This window comes from Euprymna scolopes, chromosome 33 (assembly GCF_053919585.1).
Source record: "Euprymna scolopes isolate OS-2025 chromosome 33, ASM5391958v1, whole genome shotgun sequence".
Taxonomy (NCBI): domain Eukaryota; kingdom Metazoa; phylum Mollusca; class Cephalopoda; order Sepiida; family Sepiolidae; genus Euprymna; species Euprymna scolopes.
Genome location: NC_136514.1, coordinates 71,303,170 through 71,318,831, shown reverse-complemented (window position 1 = coordinate 71,318,831; position 15,662 = coordinate 71,303,170). Strand labels below are relative to the sequence as shown.

General features: G+C 31.5%; 1 protein-coding gene across 22 annotated transcripts in view; it reads right to left on the bottom strand.

Annotated features, from left to right (window-relative positions):
- LOC145258289 (uncharacterized) overlaps nucleotides 1-15,662 on the bottom strand; it is a 175,922-nt gene that overhangs the window by 67,232 nt on the left and 93,028 nt on the right. For all 22 annotated transcript variants that reach the window (XM_080116320.1, XM_080116312.1, XM_080116313.1 and 19 more), the window contains one exon: nucleotides 8,464-8,540. Coding sequence is in view for 15 of the 22 variants with exons in the window: in XM_080116312.1 (XP_079972438.1) it covers nucleotides 8,464-8,540 (77 nt within the window). In the remaining 7 variants the exon portion in view is untranslated. The remainder of the gene's footprint in view (nucleotides 1-8,463; nucleotides 8,541-15,662) is intronic.

The window sequence follows — 15,662 nt, the reverse complement described above, 5'->3', positions numbered from 1 at the left end:
ATGAGTTCATAATCTTCTAGTTAAAGACAAGATTTTACCCTCCTTAAAAAATGCCAACTAAAAAGGAAATGTTAAAGTTCTCCTTTTTTTTTTTTGCTTTTATATGCATCTTAAAAAAAATCTCCCTTTCTATTAAGTGAAAATAAAGGGAAATAACTCTAAAAGAGTAAGCTTGCCCCCACTAATAGACAGAATGGAGAAGATGGCAGACACAATAGACAAGATAGCAGACTCACATTATTTACAATATCATTCTTGTAAAGTTACTTCTTTTTTTTTCTGAATAGTTTAATTTCCAAAGTGTTCTTGCTAATTCTCATAACCAGCAACAAATGATATTCTTACAAACACAAAACCTTCCTTGAGTTGAAAATTATAAATCCCCCAACCCCGAGCCACTTTTCATATCGGAATGGAGCTTGCTGTACTTCAATATCATTTTTTTTTTTACTAAAACATGGATTTTAATAAAAATTTGTTTGGGTGCAATATCAAAATCTATTTTGCTCCCTTATTTTGTCCTTTAATTCACACATTCCATGATCGATGTTTCTGTCAAAAGGGGAAGAATTGCTGTTTTTGGAATTAGAATCTATCCATCTAATACTTGCGGGTTAGTTTTTTACCTTTTTATTTTAGTTCTTTACATTAAGTGGCTGCATGCCTTTGTTATGTTGTGGCCTTTTAGCTATGATCATTGCATAGTATCTGTGTTACGTTGTGTCAGGCAGTGCCAAGCATCAGAATGATTATTATGATTAATTATTAAATTATTTAGGTTAAAAAAATATTCAGAAAAATGTTTTAAAAGAAAAGAATGTTAGTTAAAATGATTATGTTAAATATTTAACGGGGGAATTTTGGCTCAAGGAAAAATGTTATGAATAGAGGAAAATCATAAACAAAGCTAGTTTGGAATTTGGTTTGGATGAGGCTTAGGTGACAAACAAGATTGTCTACTCTGGCTGACGTAAAAGACACGTAAGCCAGAAGAAATCAGAATTAAGAATAAGTTTAACAGGAGGTTGAAGAGACTAGTTGGGAGTTAGCTAGCCACTGGGTTAGTTAGTGGACAGGAGTTGTCTCTGTGGTTCGATGGAAGCATTTAAAAACCAAGGAAGCTGTAAAGGAGATTAAGAACTGCAAACACCAAGACATGGAACATTTAGAAATAAAGATCTGGAAATGATAACTCGGTGTTTGGGTGTTCCATTCAGAAGGAGATGCCTTCATTTCAAGTGCCTGCTGCTAGCGGAGAGGGAGACATTGAATAAAGTATGTGACTGTTGGATGTCAAGCAGACAAGGGTGTTATTCGTCATTGTTAAAGATTGTCCGTTTATTGTCCTGTTCGTTATTGTTGTGAATACGTGAAAACACCCACATACACGTAACAGATCGACACGTACAGACAACCCATCAACAAAGAAAAGTAATTGTTTATATAATTCTAACTACTAGACACAAGCATGAATTACAGAAATTAACCACTAGATACATGAGCATGGATTACAGAAACATGTATATCTTATATACACTAGACATACATAGACACCGTTATATATAAACCCAACAATGCAACACCTTGTCTGAAACAATTTACATTAAAAAAAAAATTACATGCCTGAAATAGAAAAGAAGTCTTATCAATCAAGAAAAATACTGATCAACTAAATGAAGTGAAAAATGTACCCCCCACCCTGTAAAATATTTTGGAGGAGGGGGTGTCTTCAAGGGTTACAATGATCTAGCAGAGTATTCTGGATTTCTCTATTTATTAATCTATATATCTATAAAAGTGAAAGTGTCTGTCTGTCTGTCTGTACATTTCCCTACACAAGAACTGTCAATTTTCAGTCTACAGACTCGAAATTTGATATACAGGGTATTGAGATTTGGGAAAATCTTTGTAATCGGTTTTCAGCCAGAAATTTGGCTGTTAAGAGGTCAAAGTTCAACGATTTGACCTTTGAGAAATCTACCAAACTCCTCCGACAATTTTGGGTCTAAACACTTGAAATTTTAGATATAGGTTCCTTGAACATGGATCTAACTTAATAACTTGATTTGAGCCCAAAACAATAAATGTTAAGGGGTCATAATAGGGGTCAGAGTTAAAAAAAATTTGACCACTTCGGTCTCTACCAAATTACTCAGACAATTTCTCATCTAAACATTTGAAATTTTACATAAAGGGTATTCAGAGATAGGGCAAGCTTTTTAATTGGTTTGGGTTGAAAATTTGAGTTACCAATATATGTATGTATGTTTGCATGTCTGCCTAAAACTTTTGACAGAGGCGACGGATTTTTACAAGATCAGTATCGTTTTGAAGGTCGACCTTTTAGACGACAAATATCGAAAAATTGGCTAAAAACATTAATATCTCCACCTTCATCTGGGCACTTTTCATCGGGGGGGGGGGGGGGGGGGGGGCTTCTTTTTTTTTTTTTTTTTTTTTTGCCAATATTTTTGAAGGTCATCGATTGTCTAGCCTTAATTAAAACCTACGTCACTTCCGGTTTGGCAGTGGTCGTAACAGCAAAGACGTCAGGGTTTTTTCTCGTTCTTCCTATTACCACTTCCCCCCCCCCAAACATACACCTCCAAACACCCAGGCAATGCCGGGCACCCATGCTAGTTAAATTATAAAACAACTTTGCATATGTGTGACTAAGTGACTTACACATAAAAGAAATAATTTTTATTTACCAAGGTTTGTACAGATTTTAGCAAGGCCTTCTCCAGACAAAATTCAAGTTTTCAAAACAATTTGATATACAAACAATGATACAATAAACCAAATAAATTGAAAACAGGAAAAGTCACTTAGATTTATCTATTTCATGAAGTATTTTTAAAGGTCACAGTTATTTACATGAAGTTCTCTAACGCACAACAAAACTGGTCAACTATTTACAGTTTAAGCTCACCGCTACACAGTCATTCAGTGATATTGAATAATTTTCAGTTCTTCTTGTTTAGTTTGAAGCATTTTTTTTAGCTTAGCCAGTTCAGTTGTTTTTTCAGATGCCAACTTTCTGAAAGCATTTGACTTTGTCAACAGATTCAGATTCTCAGAATTCTTTGCTTTCAGGGCATGTGCTGATGAAGTCAATAACATAATGTCATTTTCTATTCTCACTTTCTTATTCAGTTTTTCTATCTGCAGATAGAACTTTCTCTTGAGTTTTATGTCTATCTCTTTGTCTCTTCTCTTTGTTTTTCCAGATACATTGTACTTGTCTAGCCGTGGAGCATGAAACAATGAGGGGATTGGGCATTGGGACTTGACATACTCCTCCTGCTGCAAGATGTTCCTCTGTGCCTACAATCTTATCCTTCATCTTTGTTCACAGGATCCTTTCTCTTTACTGGACTGACCATGACAGAGCACCAGAACAGTCTTCACAACTTAAAGCAACTTGTTGTAACAAAGATCAGTCATGCAGGTTATATAGAGTTTGCCAAGCCTATCACCTTCACACCCGTGGTTGAACGCAACAAACTTTTCAGATCGAATGACATATTGTTGCTATAAAATACTATCACAGTTCTCTTCCTTTAGCTTCATGTTATGCACAAGAATGTTGAATATACTTTTAAATTGTCTTCTACACTACATGCTTGGTGGCCATCAGTTTGGGGTGGAGAGAACACAGCTGTCTGACATGAATAGTGGGCACTTATGGAAGATTTTCTTTAAAACACTGTCAAAAAACTTGTCTCAATTCTAAAGGCCATGTCTCTCAGATACACCAATTTTTGCAGCTTCCTTGATGCTCTTTTCTGTAAGTTCCCTCGCCTTGTAGTTGAACCTCAACTTTTCTTTTTCAAATCTCTGGACTGTAAAACAAACTCTCACTTTTTAAAAATTTGTTGTTTTGTACCAATAGAACAGTTCAGTTTGTATTCTGCAAAAGACGTTTACAAACGTTTTTGAGAAAGTGTGTATAAATAACTTTAACTCTGTGTTTGAGAGGTAAGAAGAACTTTAATGGAATATCCGAATATCTATGTATCTCATATAGAAATCAAGTGTTAGCTTCAGAAGGGGAGCTTAATTGATGGCAGTAAAATGAAACAAAAAAAAAAAAAAAAAAAAAAAAAAAAATTACTAAAAACGTTTTTCCTATAGAAACTATAACTGTAAAAGCATTCACTCAAGGTGGTTGAGCCTACTCCAAACAAGTTCAATGCATCCCATGTCAAAACGGTCCATCGACAAGGATAGGCAGCTAAATTGTTGGCATACTTCAACCATTCCCGATTCTAGTAACAAACACAAATAAATGTAAGAAATACCTGAATCGTTCAATAAACATATCCAAATAAAAAAATTCTTAAGAGACAACTTCCATCATGTTAAAACACTTGTAAAAGAGTTGAGCTTATTAAAAAGTTCCAATTCTTCAGTTTCACTAACGAAGGTAGTGTTACATAAACTGACAGTTAACGTGATAAATATTGATCAGTATAATAAAAGTATCCGTTAATATGATGTTCATCCATCATTTGCAAAGATGGCTTGCAATTGATGGCTTGCTAGACAGATTCAACCTCTGAAATGTCTCATGTTGTATACCTGTGAGATGATTCTGTAGCAGAAGTGCTGACTGCTCTGTCTTTTCTAATGTCACATTTACCCTTGTGTTCTTTAATATGTGCAGATTCAGTAATTGTAGCTCCTTTATGGCTTGTGATATGCCAGGAACATCAGTCTTTGGTTAGTTTTTTCCACTAGTTAGAATACAAACCAAACTGTTTGACGGAGATGTTCAGACTGTCCTTGAACAGTTTTTGCTCTCCTCTTGTGGTGCTTTTTCCTTAAAGTTGTTTTGGGAGTCTTGAATCAGGCATGCGGCATATATGACCTTCCCAACGAACTGCTGCAATATGGTATGTGCTGATGGGAGGTTTGACCAGGCTAAAACCTGTGTCTGGTATCTTGTCAGTTGATTTTCAACAGTTTACAGAGGCAGGTCATGTGGAAATACTGTCAAAGTTTCACAAGCATACATAAGAATGGTAAGAATTATAGTTCTGTATACTTGAAGTTTGGTCTACAGCAGAATTCTTCTACACTCCCACACTAGACCAGAGATGTCCAAAGGCAGTGCTAGTCTTGGCTATCCTGCAGTTGACTTCATTGCCTATGTGTGATAGGGTACGGCCTAAGTAAGTGAAATCGTCCATCGTTTTTAGGTTGGTTCCATGAATTAGGATCTGGATTCAACATATCTCCCCCCCTCCCATCCCCCGGAAGCAGGCTGGTTTATTACCTTAGTTTTCTTTATGTTAATAGTCAGATCAAAATTCGTCACTCTACACTTTACAGATTGGCCATAGGAAGCCTTCACATTTTCTATAACGCTTTAAAAACAGCTTTCATTTATTTCTTTGAAAGTAATTCAAAATGATTTCTATGAGAAACAGTAGCAGAATATTTTGGGGTGTACTACGGCTGGCTGTTTGGTTTCTGTTAAAATTTCTTCAAGGCTATCAAGCTCCCAATACCAGCAATTAGCCAATCAGTTATATCAAATACAGTACATGACAAATTCTTTTTGAATATGGAATGTAAAGGAATCTCTGATATAAAGGATCCTAGAATGTCCCAGCCAGCTCAAGTATCTATACATCAGAGTTCTCATCTATCTTCATTAACTTACACTTCCTACACACAAGTTGATTATCCTCTCTGAGTAGAGAAATCTCTTTTTGAGAGCCCTTGAACATTACAAGCATTGATTATCACTTCGATCTTGCTAAATTTCACTATCAGACCATTACTTTCAAATAAAAAGCAATAAACTCAGTACATTTCTGCACATTGCTTTAACAACCTTCACTAACAACTCATTTAGCCATAGTTTTTGGAGAGCTCAGCGGACAACCTCTCTTAGTACTATGAAAAGCTTTTTCTAAATCCACAAAAACAAAATACAGGTGGCTAGGGTCACGGTTATTATTAAATTACTTCTCTTGCATTTGTTCCCCTTTAGTCTTAGACCAATTTACAATTTTACAAAGTTTCTAATGATCTAATTTGGTAAGTTTTTTTTTTTCATCTAATGCCCGTTTCACTTGCAGTTTTCAAGATTTCTGCCACAATGCCTGAGAACCCTGCAGTTTTACCCTTCTTTATCTTATTGACAGCTCCCCCGTACCATTTCTTTTTAAATTTTCACAGCTGGACTGGATACTAATTATGCACATGATAGATTTTCACATTTCCATGTAAATTCAGTATTCATCTCACAGTGGTATTTCCAAGCATTCCTCGTCTTGTTCATTTGTTGTTAACATTTCATTGTCATCTCCAACAATATTCGTATTTGTCTTTGCCATTTCTTTAGAAATTCTGAATATTTTGTTGTTTTGATCATCCCAACAAAGATTATTAAGAGTCTTAATTCAATAAACAGTATATCTCTTTTGTAAATAATAAAACATTTTGCTAAAGATTTATTTTTGATATTGTCATCTACTTTCTCCTGACTTGATGATGGCTAAAACAGTTAAATTTTTTATTATTGATATTATTACTATTATTATTTATATATTAATAGGATAGTGTGTGTGTGTTATATATTTTGTGTGTCACACTTACATCTGAGTGACTGTCATTTAATTCTTATGGATCTCCATTTCTTGTAATAAATAATTTTATCAAGAATTCTTCATAAGTTTTGGTTTCGGTTATATTTAATGGCACTTCAATCATTTATTTTTTTTTATAAATAATTTTGCCAAGAATTCTTCATCAGTTTTGGTTTCAGTTTCGATTATAGCTGAAGGAACTCAAGTTATATATATATATATATATATATATATATTTTTTCAGAAGTTTTGGTTTCGATTCAAGTCATATGGATATATATCTTTTTATTTTTGAAATCGCAACTTTATAATATATAAAAATCAATAGAACATTAACTATAATAATACATACCAAATTTGCAAGAATCAAAATATTATACTTAAGCATACTTTACGGCCAGGCTATGTCAGGATATTCCTACTAGCTTAGACAAATACTTTTGCAATTTTAACAAAAGAGCTACAATAATATCAGAGCGTCTCCATTTATGCTGAACATCTACAGAATGCAAACATCAATATATTACACATGAATGAGCCTACTGTGGAATTTCCACAGGTCCCACTAGTTATTATTATTATGTATTAATAACATGAATAAAGTTATTTTTGTCTCCTTATTTCGTTGATCACTATAATTTTCAAACCAAACTCTCCACATGCTAATTTGTTTTAGCAGCCACTTAAACTAATTTCTGATGCATGTTTGCAGAGAGTATGCACTCTTAATAATTTCAGTATTTCAATTTAAAGTCATCAGGATTTCATTTATTTGTTATTGTCTGTTATATTTTTTTAATTAAACACTAATGCATTTACCTCAAATACACTTTCTTTTGCATTTTCATTCTGGACTGACAGAATAGTTTTACATTCTGTTAACAGAATAGCATGATATTTCACTAACAACTGATTCTATTATTATTACTTTTTACTGTTTATTTACTTTTAATGTATTTCAGATTAGTGTTAAAACAAATGTTTAATTTGCAAGTCATGTTGTGTACATTATATTCTCTTAGTTTTCTTCTACTTTCTAAAGTTTACAAAAAGCCTGAGGAAAATAATCACTTTTTTTCATTAGGTTTACATTCTCAGAATAGCAGATTACATTTCTGAACGGTACATGTTCAAATCAATGACACACTTTTACAGATAAAATTTGCAGGCTTATTCCAAACAAACATTCATAACTTCTTTTTCTCAGTCTAATTTCTTCTTTATATACATGATCTTAACTTAAATCCAGTTACATTTAACTAATTATTTTAATTTTTCAGTCTTCATAACGTACTGACTGGATTGGAAATTAGCTTTTTTCTCATTCAAAATCATAATTGTAATAAACTGCACTTAGCTTTATTTAGTGGAAATTTTTATTTTTTACAAACACTTTTTTATTACATATGTGCAAACATGTTTCAACTAAGAATTGGAATACTATATATTTAATTCATCCAGAAAACAACTTTTTCATTATATCACAGCCTTTTAGTATTGTTGAAAATGTGCGAGTGCTTCCAACTGTTATTAAAAACTTGGATGTATTTTCGGCAATCAAGTGACGTATAGATTGAACCATCAGCCACCACAACATATAAAGTAAAAACATGATTCTTTATACATCTACATGTAATTATGAGGTTGCCAAAGTGCCTTTATAAAGAACCAGTTTAAGCTAAATGAGAGTCAGTTATCTTCCCTATTAGATAGTTCAATTAGAAAGTGTTTTTAATTCAGTATAGGAAATCAAGAGCTGGAAGCAAATATGTGATAAAAATTGATCCAAACTTTCAAGTTACTGCACCAGAACATAGGATTTCTTTTCAAGTTCATTAAATATTAAAAAAAGTGCACTTACTTGTGAATCTGTGAGTAACACATTGCAAATAGTTACTGGAGTAGCCGGCTTTTTATTTGCAACAATGCCCACTTTACCTAAAGAAAAAGAAGAAAAAGCATCTTAAATTTACTAGTCTCATAAACTCATGAACACTGCTAGTAATGTTAGGTGCCCGATACCAGTTTGAAAAGCTACCAACATTTACCTGCATGAAGGAAGAATGGAGAAAGAAATTAAGTGAAGACAAGCTACGACAAAAGGAGTTTATGCCACTGCAGCTATACCTGCTTACATACAGGCATAACACGCATACACGCAGTGCCAGAACAACTCACTAAAGAGCTAGTGAGAAGAGCGCACACATACAAAAAGAAGGGGAATCCATGAGGCATGCAATAAGTTGGAAAGGGAATTTAACATATATATATATATCTTTATAATGATTAGTAACAATAATATTTTCAAGCCATTTTTACAAAGATAACCCAATTTGAATAAGAATTATTTTTTAATTAAAAACAACAAAAAATGCTAATAAAAAAGATTGGAAGGATATTAGTGGAAATACAAGAGGAAAAACAGCCAGTCCTTTGGAAAAAAGGTAAAGGTTTCTGCAAAGATTTCTCAAGTTTTAAAAAGATTGTTTTAATGAAAAAAATCTTTCAAAATTAATGTCTTGAGAAGTGTTAGCAAATGAAAGCAAAAAGTTAAGAAACCAACATTTTTATTTTGAATTAAAAAAAACAAAAACAAAAAAACAAAAAAAAACAAAGCAATCTTCAAAGCAAAAAGAGAATTCACCAAAGGCTACCAAGCAGGTGGGATGGGAGAGAACACAAAGAAAAAAAAATAGTGAAAAGAAAAGAAAAATAGTGAGAAGAAAAAAAAAAATGAATAAAGTTGTTAGGTGAAAGAAGGGTAAGGGATGAGAAAATATATTTTAAAAAAAAATCAATTTGTATAAGGTCTTGTTCGGAGACCAATTTGAAAGCTGGACACATGCACAAACTGAAATAATAATGAGCCGTGATGATTTTGTGTAGAGCATGCCTCCCCACAAGAGCATTATTAACTTCAATCAATCCGACTTGCTTATAGCATGTCAACACAAAGACAATGTACAAGAGTTTGGAAATATGACAAAATTTTATTACAAACTCATTTTTTACAACATAAAACAATTGCAGCATAAATTATTTTTGCATTCAGTTTTCAGTTATGGATTGGAATTAAGAAATAATGCATTTCAAGTAAAGAAAAAATTCTTATTAAAAAAGTACACACACACATATATATATATATATAAGATCTAGTCCTACACTATTAAACTAATAGAACCGTTTTTGAAAAAAAACTTATATTTGAAATATATTATAGTGGTTAAAAAAGGAAAACCAAATTTTAAAAAGAAGGATGGAGGGAAAACATTTAATGGAGGTCGAAAAAAATAAATAAATAAATAAGGGGGTAGAGTCAGCCAACCAGGTTTCGCCATCATTTTTCAAAGCCTAAATCAAAGTTTTTTTTTTGTATAGGGAAACAAATTCAAACGAGGGAACAACTAATATAAAATCAAACTAGCGAAAGGGAAAGGGGGGGGCCAAAAATAAATCTATCGTTATGATAATTATACAATCCAGAGGAAATGCTTTAGAGACTAATCACGTTCAGACTCAAAAGATAATCCCTTTGCTTACAGAGAGATCTCTTTAAACGGTGTGAATAGCCTCCAAGACCTTCAAATGAAATAACGAATGAGCGTGACTTAAAATAGAAAATGAGTCGCTATTAAAATTCATTACAAACTGTCAGATTTTAAGCAAATGGTCCATTATAGCAGAACTATTCGTATTACTCAAAACATCCATTAGTCGGTAGGTTCCATTCCTGATTTTGCTGGGTATATGTTGTTGGACGTGACCATCTAACCTAAAGGTCGATCTGCCAACTACATTTAAATTGATGACATTATTCATAGGTTTTTTTTTGGGGAGGGGGGGGGTAGAATGTCCTTTTAAGAAGATGGCAATAATGGTTTTGTCGAAAACAACACATACATTATAGACAAAATAGCAATGTTCAACAGCTGAGCTAATCTGCTTGACAAATTTTTCACTTATTGTCCCTAACCAAGGTAAACAAATGTAAATTGGACATTTAACCACCATCTTAGTTTCTATTTGAGAAAAATTGTTTATTTTCCTTTTTATGACGGAGTTAATCACATCAAGAGAGTACCCATTATTGGGCAAAGTATTGTTGATCGTTTTTAGTGCTCCATCCAATTTAGACTGAACAAATCATAAGAGCACAATGTGTTAAGGTCCAAATTAAATTATACTTTCATTTGTTAGGGCAAAATAAATCCCAACATGTATACAGCCCTATAAACGTTGGTTTACGGTAAATTGATCTAAGATAACTTGATGGAGTTTTTGTTATCATCCAGGAAGGCTAAAGTAGAATTACTTTCTCCCTCATAAGTATACTTTAACACGGGATGCATTCTGTTGAGTAAAGTGAAGAATTTGTTTGCCTCTGTTTGGTTATTGAATAGACAAAATGTATCACTTACATATCAAAAGTAGACTAGCGATTTTATGGGTCCGGATAACAATTGTTTTTCATAGAAACCCACAAATATATTCGACATTACTGGTCCAAGACTCAGCCCATTGATACATTATATCGCTGAAACTGAATTCAACCGATGTTGTGGCAAATTTCATTACCTCAATCAATATGCTTTCAGAAATGAAAGGAGGTGATATCTAACTATAATATAAAAAATCAATGCAGATATCTATTGTCTTCAAAATAGGGACACAAATGAATAAGTTGCTAATATCATAGCACATGAATTTATTGGCAAATTTATAATTTTGCATAAAATTAGCAAACTCGAATGAATCTGAAGTGTTTCCTCTCCATTGTATAATTATCATGACAGATTTATTTTAGTTGTTCCATTTTTTTTTTTCTGATAGTTTGATTTTATTTTAGTCGTTTCCCCATTTGACTTCATTTCTCTATACAAAAAAAATAACCCTCGATAACTTTGAAAAGTGAGGGCAAAACCTGGTTGGCTGACTCTACGTCCTTATCTAATTTTTTTTTTCTTCCATTAAATGTTTTCCCTCCGTCCTTCTTTTTACCATGGATACAAAAAAAAAAAAAACTCAGTCTTCCTTTTTTTAACAGCTATAATAAAGTTTTGTACCCCTACAAAATATATATATATATATATATATATATATATATATACACACACACCTACACCAGTGGCAAGTCTCACAATTTATAACAAAATAGATTATGGCTATAACTTAAATAAAATGAAAATTCTTTTTAAATGAAATTAAAAAAATAAGCACTTTTTGATATTTTAATAGTTATAATTTTATAACAAGTTTTAAAAAGAATTCTAATCGTATACGGCAGTCTAAAAACAACTTTGTCTATTTATTGTCTTGTTTCTAGTCTCTCCCTTTTTTTCACAAACTGCCAGCGGCAGAATTAGATTAATTTATTTTGCTCATATCTGCCTAGCTTATTTCTAAGGACAAACATGTATAAATTCAGTATTGGATAAAATGTTCTTTTCAATTAATACATTCTACAAAAAAACAACTTATATTGTATAGAACAAATTACTTAAAATAGAAATTTTAAAACAATATTTGTAATAAAAATATATTTGTAAAAAAAAAAAAAAAAAAACAAGATTTATGGAATTAAAGCAATAAATACATTGCATATTAAGTCTGTATGGAGTTTGATCAGGACTTAGTTTATGTAGCTGGACACGCAATTTATTTTATTTCACTCTTTTTTCTTCCCTGTGTTAGCAAAGAGCTACCTCAGCCTGATGAGGCACATAAATTTTTTCTGTCTTCTTTATGATGAATAATATAAACCAAAACTTTCAGTGAATATTTTGAAAAACAAAGTTAAAACAATTACTGTTGCATCAAATTAAAGTCAAGGATGTAAACAATATTACGAAAGATTTTATTGCAGAAAACAGTTAATGAACTTGAATGTTGATATATTGAGGCTAAGTTCAATACCCCCCCCCCACCACCACCACTCCAACTGTACTGATATCGATGCGTTTCATTCATATCTTATATAATTAGGAATCTATTCAACGGTACCAGACTTCCACGCAACTTGCTGGTAGTCTTAAAAAAAATAAAAATTTTATACGCAACCCTCTCTTCTGTTTCCATTATGTGTTCGCTCCTATCCAACCTGAAAGAATTCCAGAATCTTTTTCTCAGTTCAGTGGTTGATCACTGGTTTAACTCAAACTATTTAATCTTTTAAACTGCCAACATGTTAGTTGTGTAAATCTACACACCATTCAATGTATAGTATACAAATGAAACATTCTAATTTTCATGAACGAGCACTTTGGCTTAATTTTTTTTTTTCTAAGTACACTAATATTATTATAAAATATATACTAATGTCACAATTAATTAAGCTTAATGAAAATGTTTTTACACTTTCAAAGCATATATATCAGTAGTTGACATTTGAAAGTCAAATATATATTTATATATTTTTTCTTTCATAATATTTTATATTATTTTGTAATACACGGTGTATGGTGTACGAAAACCAAACAACTCAAAGACAGTTTATATTTTCCTTAACAGTTTTTTTTTTAATTTTTTTTTTTTTTCCTCAAATTAAAGAGGATAAAAGCTGGTGAAAATAAATGGAAATTATTAGTAGTCATGATTCATAAAAAAATAATTATTCAAGATATAATTGAGATGTTTCAGGAGAGAAGGCTAAAGTATTTTTTAGTTCAACGAGGATGCATTAATGCTTAAGGTGCTGTATACTTCAGCTTTTTCTCCTGAAACATCTAATTAGATCTTAAGTTTTTTGTGAATCATATGACTTCTAATAATTTCCATTCATTTTCACCACCTTTTATCCTCTTTAGTCTGAAAGAAAAAAAAAACAGGAACTGTGTGGTTTTTTGAGGAAAATATAACTGTCCTTGAAAAGTTGTTTGGTGTTTGTATGCCATTCAATGAGACACTTGTAAGACAAATACAAAATTATTATGAAAGAAAAAATATTTATTTGAATTTGGAAAGTTAATTACTGATTATGTATACACATGTTTATTTATACAAACATCATTGGATATGTTTCTGTTGCAATTCTTTTAGAGAAGCGGCATCCTCAGGCCAGATTATATCAACTTTTCTTCTTAGTTGATATAATTCTATACAAAAACGTTTGCCTCAAAAGTTTTTGCCCTTGCTTCACTCCCCTTTGCTCCTTTTCTCTATTCTCTCTTCTTTATGACTTTTAAATACTTTTTATATAACTGAGAAACTTTGTTTAAATGAATGACTATTTAAAATCTGGTTGAATTGTAACAAAAAAAAAAAAAAAAAAAATCTGGCCTGATGCTGCTGCTTCTCTAAAAGAATTGCAGCAGAAATATATATGTACATATGTAGACCATAACATTTGTATAAATAAACATACTATAATTAAACTTTGCTTTTTGATAAACATCAGAGTTCAATGGAAACTACAGTGATGCAATCATTATATATTTATTATTTTGATTTCATTCATCTTTGAAGGCAGCTTTAGAATCAAATAGCAATATGTATTGAATGTGCTGAGTTAAAGAGAACAATATAGAAAAAACATGTTTAATTTTTTTTTTAATATCTATAATTTAAACAAAATGATGGGAATGGAAATAATGATCTAAATATGATTGCTTTTGAAAATGAGCAGATAGTTAAAGCTTTGGTGAAATGAAGGGAAAAGGAATTATGGTTGTTTTTGACTGCAATCATCTGAAATTAGATTAGTAGCTGTGAAAATGCACAAATTAACATATGTACAAAATAGATTTGAAGAGCATGAAATCTTGATGCAAAAAAATAACAAAAATAAAATATTGTCTTCCATTTTGGACGTCTGCTCATTTTAAAGTTGTTTTTTCTAAGAATCTTGTAATTTAAAAAAATCAAAATTTTTATCAGCAAATAAAACCATTTTCTGGTCACTTGAATGTTAATGAGACATATCAAATGCTAATACAAGACACAAGTGAAATCTTATTTTAAGAACATTTACAATGGACACAAAACATGGCTTGAACAAGATGTCAATCCAGTAGGTTTTAAACAAAATAAAAAAATATGATGAAAATCAGTAAAAGTGACATGCTGGCTATAAATGAAAACTAGAAAAGAAATCAAGTTTTGTAAGAGATGGGTTAGTGAACTGAACAGAGTAGATTTTTTGTGAGGATATAACCTTGCTGGCTATATAAACAAACGACAGTTTGGAAACAAAACTAACAATGAGGACAAACAACATGCAAATATGGTAGGATAAGGGGAAGGTAACAAACAGAAGCTATTTGAAAACAAAAAACGGTTAGGATTTGCTGACTGAAATGAACTGACAGAATCAGAAAGAATGGGGATACAGAACAAGAATGGCATAAATATAAATGCTGAATAAGTGAAAATAAAAACATTTTTATTTAATGTTCTTAAAGTAGATACATTGTATTTAACAGGAAGCCCATATTTTACTCATCTATTTGATCACGTCCTGCAGCATGGAAAACAATGTATCTACTGCAAGAAGATTTCATTAAACATAAATTATGTGTGTATGAAGTATGTAAGTAATTAAACAGTTTAATTCAATATCACTTACGAAAAACTCACCTTAGAGTTTATTCTTCATCACCAAGTAACGTCAATAATTTATTAGTTCCATATGGTAGAGCTATTATGTTAAAGATTATGATAAGACTTGTTAGACATGTTTCAAAATTTTTATACCAAGTTCATATAAGGCAAACAGCCATATTCTCGCATATGGAGGTACAAATAAATCGAGGATAACATTGGACAGGGTTTATTCCTTTCAATGTTTCTTTTTTTTTTTATTGAATGTTTAAATGACAGATTTTCCTTGTGGAATGTTTACCATAATGAACTTGTTCATCTGTACATGCCAACAAATATTTACCTATAAAAAGATACAAGTATATTTCTATTTTAAAGCTTTAATAGTTTAAAATATTGACGAGGATTATATATGGGAATATGGCTATATATCTGTCGACCTTATACGAATCTGAAGTAAAAAGTCTGAAACACGTATAACAAGTCATGCAAATCTTTCTTTCTGAAATTTGATTTAAATGTTTT